The 8,230-nt window shown below is 57.2% G+C and overlaps 3 protein-coding genes across 3 annotated transcripts; all 3 read right to left on the bottom strand.

Moving 5' to 3' along the window:
* Window positions 1–302: 302 nt before the first annotated feature.
* LBRM_27_0350 (putative MP44) lies at window positions 303–1,592 on the bottom strand (the record flags this gene model as incomplete). The annotated part of the gene is made up of 1 exon (XM_001565746.1): window positions 303–1,592. One exon carries the CDS (start codon window positions 1,590–1,592, stop codon window positions 303–305), a length of 1,290 nt encoding a protein of 429 aa, XP_001565796.1.
* Window positions 1,593–2,375: 783 nt separating this feature from the next.
* Window positions 2,376–4,568, bottom strand: LBRM_27_0340 (conserved hypothetical protein; the record flags this gene model as incomplete). The annotated part of the gene is made up of 1 exon (XM_001565745.2): window positions 2,376–4,568. One exon carries the CDS (start codon window positions 4,566–4,568, stop codon window positions 2,376–2,378), a length of 2,193 nt encoding a protein of 730 aa, XP_001565795.1.
* An 875-nt stretch (window positions 4,569–5,443) lies between these two features.
* Window positions 5,444–6,928, bottom strand: LBRM_27_0330 (conserved hypothetical protein; the record flags this gene model as incomplete). Its single annotated transcript, XM_001565744.2, has 1 exon — window positions 5,444–6,928. The coding sequence occupies one exon, from the start codon at window positions 6,926–6,928 to the stop codon at window positions 5,444–5,446; it is 1,485 nt and encodes a 494-aa protein (XP_001565794.2).
* Between the last annotated feature and the right edge of the window lie 1,302 nt (window positions 6,929–8,230).

Raw genomic sequence — 8,230 nt, 5'->3', positions numbered from 1 at the left:
AGCAGCGAAGCCGCGTCGAGGTGCCACGGTAAGCTGGCGGTTGCCCATCACCATACCAGGTCCCTAACGGCACATCGTCAGCTCACTAAAACGCGCATAGACAGCAAAGGAGGTGTTGAGGCATAGAAGAAAGCGAGCTGCAGGCATGTCTTATGCTCCGCGCTTCACTTGAGGCGCCATGTAACAACAACAACACACACACACATACATAGGTCGACATGGCACGGTTCAAAAGGCGCTGTAGAGGCACTTTTCTTTGGGGAACCGAAAGGGTACCGCTGTCAGTCTCGCAGTTACACACGTCACCCCGACTCGGCCATCTTGGCGAGCTCCATCGCACGTGCAGCGCTGTCAGCATCGTCACTAACGGTACACACAGCTGAGGCGGGCAGGCTACTCCGCTCCTGTGCAAGGGGCAGTGGTGCGACGCGATTATCGGAGTTCAGTACCTGATAACGGGGTCCGTCAAATATGCGGTAGTTGAACGACGGTCGCATGAAGGACTTGACGCAGCTGTTGTCCGGCTCGCGGGTAAGCGTGTGTTGTTGACGATGCGCATCCTTGTGTTTCTTCTGCAGCAACTTAACAGCTTCTGCTTCGGTAATGGACAGGGGCGCAACAGGGATGGCGTTGAGAGAGAGGGAACTGACAGTGCGAGGGGTGAGACGCAGCTGTGACGGCAATGACATCGGTTCGTTCACCCAGACGCGCTTTATGTCCGCCACAATTGGCTCTACGACGTTGTAGATAAGCTCCGCAGGCACGTTTTCGAGGAGGTGGGTGGACAGCACGTGCAAGATAAGTACGTCGGAGGGGGGAAAGAGCGCGTTGTTGTGCGTCAAGTCAGTCGGCTTCGTGCGAGCTGTAAACCAGTACATCTCCGCTACCACCGCACACAGCATATGACTCTTTTGCATTCGAGTAAGCGGCGTGCCGCTGCGTCGGTTTGGTGGTCGCACACCGACAATGTTTTGCATCTCATACCGGTCAAACGCGGCCGCCAGCGCCTCCTCACTGACCATGTGAGGCAAACTCTGCACATACGCCGCATACGGCATGGCAGGAAATAGCTTAAGCAGCCGAGTGCGCACCTCAGTTAGTATCACAGACTCTCCAAGGATTGCGAGGCGATGAAACTCCGTCGTCGTATTCCACGTGTGTGTGCTCTCTGAATAAAAAAGGAGGCCATGCAGTAGTACGTTGTAGCGACGCAGGAACTGCAGTGCGAGTCGCTGGCGGGTGATGCGGCGCGACGTTTTCGAGAAGTGGAATTCCTCCACGAGACGCGAGCGGTTCGTCAGCTCATCATACACGCGCTTTGCTGGTAGGGGTTGTGTTGGACTACACAGACGCTCAATGAGTAGACTTCGGAGAGTTCTGCGCAGGTTGACGTCCAGTGAAAGAGTTGTCCGTGGCGTTGTCACTCTTGCAGCGTGACGCGCGAAGGAAGAGCCTCCTGTGCGCGGTTCGACCGAAGTTTGCGATGAGGCGGCGTGAGCAGAAAAAGAAAGCGCTGGACCTCGGCAGATAAAATGTGACAAAATAAGCGGCCCTGCAGCAAACCGTCGCAGACAGCGAGATGTTGGCTTCATGGCTTGCCAGAGAAGAGCTACGGTGGACGTTGAGTCAGTACTATCTCGCGCTCTCTTCCTCTACGCTGTGGATGCTGCGCTGGGCTTGCACACACCCCATTCACCAGAACCCGCTTCCTTTCGTGCCTTCTGAGCGTATTTATGGGTGAGTGCCGACACTATCAAGGCCATCTAACGTGCGTGGCAGAGTGCACATGACAGGAGCACGTCCATGGCCCCATTCAGGAAGAAATGTGAGAGAAAAAAACAGAGAGAGACATGAGCCAGAAAGCGGAAAGAAACGCATGTGTGCGGCCGGGGCGCCGCCGCTTCGACAGTGAGTGAAAACAGTAACGCTCTCCCAAAAATTCAATCACGTGGTGCCACCACCGAAAAAGGCAGTCGCCTTAGTACAGCGTCGACGCTACACGAAAAGTACACCGCTTTGGGAGAGGTAAGAGGAAAGGAGGAGGGGGCCAGACAGAAGTGCTCATCAGTGATGACGGGACCGCAGTTGGATGATGCGATACGCAACCCTGGTGGGTGATCGCCGCGCTGTCATACTCTTGGGTTTTGCGGTGTCGCGCTGGTGTGATTTGAAAAATGGTGTGAGACTGTACAAAGAGTGCAACGGGAGTTCAATTGGGAAAACAAAGCGAGAAAGAAAACCGCCAAACAAATCGTCGCGCGCGGGATAACGGAAAGCGAAAACGCAGACGCGACTGCCGAATACATCAAAGGCACGCATGCGCATGCGTTGGAGTGCGATGAGAAACCACGCTCAGTGCCAGTGGGAGACGAAGCTCAGGTATCCATGACATCCTCGGGGCTCCGGCGATAAAGCAACACAGAGGAGCGAAAGCGGAGCAACATTGCGTTCAGTGGGACCGTGACACCTTCGGCGGTGGAAACATCAATGACGGGTCGCTGACATGCAAGTGAAACGTAGGTGTAGACCGCCTCACCCAGCGCCGCGTCGAGCCGTTGCAGGAGGCGCGTCGCCTTGTTAAGGGCCACAATGTTCCGTTTCTCGTCGCCTTCATCCCGGATGCCCTCGACTACGCGCAGCGTGAAGGCCTCCACTTCCTGCACCCACTGCCACTTGAACAGCGTCACAAAGTAGGAATCTTCGGAGAGCACATGGCTCAGCTCCACCTCCCCCGCCGTGTTTCTTCTGCGAAAGACGGTGAAGCGCAGATGCAGCATGTTGGCCAACGACTTCTCTGGGCAAACAGCACGCACCTCCGCAAAGAAGGCGTCAAATGACATTTTGTCGTGAAGCGTAGCGGTGGATTTCGCGGTGGAAAAGCGGAGCTGCGCGAGGCGGCGCCGACACATGTGCACCAGCTCCTCTGGAAGAAAACCTTTCAGCACGGCGAGCAGAGCGCGGCAGTCGGGGTGGTGAATGTTATGCTGGCATGTGTCCAATAGGTTAACGCCGAGTGCCTTTGCCTCCTTGGGGTTGCCTGCCTGCGTTTGCAGCCACTCGAGAAAAAACTGCGGCAGTCGTAACGAGTCCAGAGCTTGCGCCCGCGCAGTCCACAGCGACTCCATCAGCTGGAGTGTCACCTGTAAGGAGAGGTGACGATGCTTGACAGGCAGCGTAGCGGAGAGAAAGCCCATAACCTCCTTAGGGTTTCGACCCGGCGGGACAATGACATCCGTCGGCTCGACCTCGGCCTCGCCGACACCCTCTCGCTGCAGCCACTCCCGTATAACAGGAAACACGGCATCCGCTGAGTTTCTCGCTGCCGGGGAGGCGCCCTCCAGATTTGACACAGAGGCAGGGTGAATCGCTGCATCAAGCAGGGAGGGTGCGTCTGCAAGCGCTGCCGTGCCTTCTTTCGCGGCCATGGTCAGCTTCATCTCCAGGGCATCGATGCGCGCAAGCACATGAGTGACAAACTGGCTTGAATAGGTGCCAGCTTTCACGTCGCTTCCTTCATGAAGAGGCCAATTGGCTTGCGGCGATGATCCGCGCATGTCAACCGCTACCGCACCAGTGTCGGCTGAGAGTTGGCGGCCTTCTATCTGCGCGTATGTTTGCCGTTTCAGGGATTCCTCCAGCTCTGCCACATGCTCCTTCAGCACCTTGATACGCGCCTCCTGAAGTTGACTTTCTTTCTTCATCTTGCGCGTCGCGTCGCGCGCTGCAGCTGTGCGCGAGCTCTCCTCAATCATTGCGTTCGACAGCAGCTTGACTTGCTGCTGCGCTTCAATGTGCGTTTTTCGTTTCTGCTCCATCTCCAAGGTCAGCAAGGTGTTCGCGTGCTCGGCCGCTGCGACCTGATCACGCATGGCATGCACGAGCTCTTGGGCAGCACTGAGCTGCGCCTTTTGGTTGCTGATTGTAGCATTCATGGATTCCTTCAGCTGAATGATCTCCATAGCGTGCATCTCCCGGTCGGTTTGGCTCTCAAGGTACTCCACCTGCATCTGCTTCACCCTCTCAGACATTTCGTTTAGTGCCGCGTCGTACTCATCGCGAATGATGGAGAGAATGCCCTTGTACTCGGAGAAGTGGTTCACAAACGTGTTCATCACTTCACGGAAGATGTGCAGACAATCTGCTCTAGAACACGACGGGTGCTCGCGTAGGTACTGCTGGTGTTCGCGGCGGACGAACGCCTCCAGTTGCAACGCCAATGGAGTCTTCGACTTAAGCGCTACCTGGCGACGGCGCTGACGCGACGACATCACGGCGGGCCACATCTGGACCTGTCCGGTGACAGCATCACTTGACACCAGCTGGCGAGCAGGAGAAACGGAGGACACAACAAGAGGAGGCGACGTCGTCTGCGCCGGGGCTGGTGAGTGCGGAGCCGCTACTGTAGCGAGGGCGCGGTCCAGAGGAGTCAGATGGTACGCCCCGCGATCCAGTGACGGCACGGTTGGACCGTGTCGCTGGTGACGCCCCCGCGAAAGAGGAGCGCGAACTTTCTGAGGCGCTCTTGCATTTTGCACAGACGGGCGAGGTGGCTCACTGTGATGAATCATTGCTGAAGTTGCTGTGGCCGTTTTCCTCCTGTACAAGTCTCAGCAGCGTTCATGTGCCCCCTCGTGGCGCCCTAGCGAAGGGAGACTTGACGCTCCTTAGGCAAGAAGCGTCCGGGTATAGAGCGCCTTGGGGTTGCGTCTCCTCTGGTGTGGTGATTCAATGATGACATTTATCGGTGGGGTGATGACGCGTGGCGGCGAAGGGGGGGGGTTAATGAGCAGCGCGCGTGATGCATCACCGTAGACATCGCAAGGAGAAGAGAGTAAAAGAGTGACGCAGAAAATGAGACGCACGTCAGAAGAAACGAACGAGGCCACTACGCCGGTGGTTGTCGTGTTCGTGCACCACTCGTCGCGTGCTGTAGAGAAAAGATGCGCAAATAGAGAGCGACGGCAGGGCGATTAGGTTCGCCCTTGACGTGACGAGCACGGAGGCAAATCACACCCACTCGCTGGCGTACGGGTGTGAACAAGACATACGCAGGGGCACAAGCCTGCACACGCGCGTGCGTTCACACGAGATTCCGCGTGACACGAGGTGCAGAGTGTACTAGGGAAAAAGTGGTCGAGAAACCCTTCCCTCGTAAAGACCTGGCACACATACACTCATCGGGGATCATGAGGGCGCATCAAGCACCACTCTTCTCGACCCCTCCCCGCTACCCTCTTCGAATGCTCTGCAGTCCACATGCTCTCCACAGCAGCCCACTGCTCCATACTTCGCAGCGACGCAGCTACCCGAGAGCTAAACGATCGAGAAGGACGACGAGAGAGGGCAGACGGGGGCGATGGGAAAAATAGGAGTTATTTGCTCCCATTCGTGTTTTGGCAAAGTGAACTGTGAGCAACACATCGTTGGTGTAAATGTGTGCTGCTCAAAAGACAGCGGGACAGAACTTCTTACGTTTGTTCCTGATGTAGTTCTTGGAGATGCGGCGGGTGCCAAACGCCACACGCCTCGGTGGTCGCCCATTTCGGGGGTGACCTCCGCGCGGTGTAGCAGCAGGGCTTCGCCATGTTTTGAACTCGGGAGGCAAGAAGCGCTCCGTCTCTGCGTTGTTGACTGAAATCGGCTTCACTTTCACATCGTACGTTTTCTGGAACAGCATCCCAGCGGGTCGACGACTTGTCGGCGACGCAGCTACAGTGTGGCGGTGGGCAACACGAATCGTTCGCACGGTGTCCCACAAAGCGGGAGAAAGGGAAGGTTCAGTGGCGTCGCTCTCAAACAAGCGGCGGAGAAGGAGAAGCTCCTGGGGGTGCCGTCGCAGGTACCCATGGACGCCGTGCACCTGCTGTATCTCTTTGCTGAGATACAGCGTGAGATGTCGACGCGCATCGCGCACCGCGGCTGATTCTTCGTACGTCAAGGGGTCCACCACCCGTTCCTCGATGCGCGTGGCGTGAGTTAGCGCCCTAATGAAAAAGCTGGCAGAGGACTCGGTGCGATAACGACTGAGGAGGGCGCTTAAGCTGTCCAGTGTTCCGGCGTGCAGCACCCCCACCACGGAGAGAGCCTCCAGCACATCCAAGAACCACTGTGCCTCGTGAGTGTCTCGCACAGCCGAAGGGGTGAACGACGGCCCTGCCGCAATCGGAGTAGGTAAGGCGTGGCTTACCCTGAACGGCCCGGGCCCTGCCTGTGCAAAGGTGTCGCACAGGCGTCGCAGTTGTAGCTCCACTTCACCGCAAAGCACATCAACCAAATTCGGTTGGTGTCGCAAAGTCTCCTCATCGGGTACGCCCGCTGTCTCGTAAAATTCTTTCGTCGTCATCTTCTCTGTCACCTCGCTGCTGTGATGCGCCACCTCCGCGACGCTGAAGAACACGTGGTTCATGGCGCGCAAACCGCGGTAAATGCACCGCAGCCCATCCAAACTCGCGTAGGGGATTAACTCCACGCAGCGGCCAAGCGCCACGACCGTCATCTGCGGGTCGTTAAGAAACTGTTGCTCCGCCATTACTTGGAAGGCGCTAGTCGTGTGCGCGGATAGCTCGGACAGTGAAGAGCACCGCATCGTCTTGGAAGCCTCTGAGGAAACGTCATCGTCAGTGGGCGAGGGGGATTTGAAAACAGTCCACAGACACTTCAGAATGACATCCTCGTTCCGAATCGAGCGTGCAGCGAGGATGCGCAGTAGCTGAACCTGTTGGTGCAGTGCAAGTTCTCCTCTACTGATGGCAGGAAGCAGAGCTGCTGCTAAGTGTGCCACATCGCCTGGTGAGGTCATCGGGTTGAGGCATTGCTCGTAGAGCTTGACAGTCGAGCTAACGCTCGCCCCCAGCACTGCAGGTGGAAGAGCGATGCCAGACATAGCACCGCTTCTCGACACATACAAGAAACGAATGCAATGTCGCATCACCTTTGCTCAAACTTCCTGTAGAGCCCTCGTACCAGCAAACTATGTGGAGATGGCGGCAAATTCCGCCTGTTTCCTTTTCCGTGTGTCAAGTCGACACGGGGACCGGCAGCCGTCATGAACGAAAAAGCGGAAAAGAGGAAGAAGAAGAGGGGAAAAAAATGCGTGGCGAGATCATGAGAGACCCTCCTGTTTTCATGCAGTTGATGATTTTGAAAGGTCACCTGTTCACGAATGCACAACAGATGGGCGACATCCAAGATGAAGTATCCGGTACAGAAGGGGGGGGGCCTATCAGTGCGCCAAAAAGCACGGTGGGCACTCCAAGTGCAAAAGACTACTAACCTCCCTCCCATGATACTACCCAAAAAAAAGAGCTTCAAAGCGTGGGTCTGTGTGTACAAGGGCGTGTCTGCATGTGTAGGCCTGTACTATGAGGGTGTAACCGCTCACACGCCAGCATACCACCCCGTCCTGCGATCTCACGAGCCAGAGATAGAAAGAACGAGGTAAGAGTCAGCTCCGTTATGTTCACCTGGCACCGCACAGAAAATGCAGAGGCAGAAGAGGGTGAGGTAAGCGGGGGGGGGGGGGGGCGCAGCGTACCGCCTCAACGCATCCAGCAAAAAAAAAAGAGACGCGTCGTTGACGCAGGGAAACAAAAAGCGGGGAACAAAACAACATAACATTTTCTCCAACATGCCCACTTTCAGCCCTACAACGGAAACGAGACTTCACACAGCCCCTAGGCACGCAGCGCAGCAGTGCGACGGCGCAGCCATCGGAGCACGGCCTCTCGCTCGAGCGAGGCCCCGCACCCGCGCGTCGCAGGTCGCCCCACAGCCGCCTCCATCATGCAGGTCGGCATGCCGTGCATGTCCCTCGCGGGGTCGCAGGCTCCCCACACCAGTCGGCAGCGGGGGCCGGGTGCGACACATTCCAGCCACGCTGCAGCTCGCCCACACCCAGCGCCACGCACGACCCGGCCGCAGACGCCAGAGTGGCGATGCATCGCTCTGCCTTCCCCACGCCGTAGGCGCTTGACCCTGTCACCGCCAGAAGTGGCGCGGCGCTGGCAGGGATAGGGAGGGGCAGCCCGGCCTCCCCACACGGAGGGGGCGGAGGACTCTGGATGTCACGCTGAAGTGTGTCCCCTCCACATCATCAGGGGTCTCTCATGCAAGAAAGAACCACGTACAATAGACTGCTTGTGAGAGAAACCGAGGGTAGATGCCCTCACATAAACAGCATTTACTCAAGAGATTGCAGATATACAACTGGCACCAGCACTATCCGTGCTAC

This window comes from Leishmania braziliensis, chromosome 27, assembly GCF_000002845.2.
Source record: "Leishmania braziliensis MHOM/BR/75/M2904 complete genome, chromosome 27".
Classification (NCBI taxonomy): Eukaryota; Euglenozoa; class Kinetoplastea; order Trypanosomatida; family Trypanosomatidae; genus Leishmania; species Leishmania braziliensis.
This window is presented reverse-complemented; position numbering and strand designations above follow the sequence as displayed.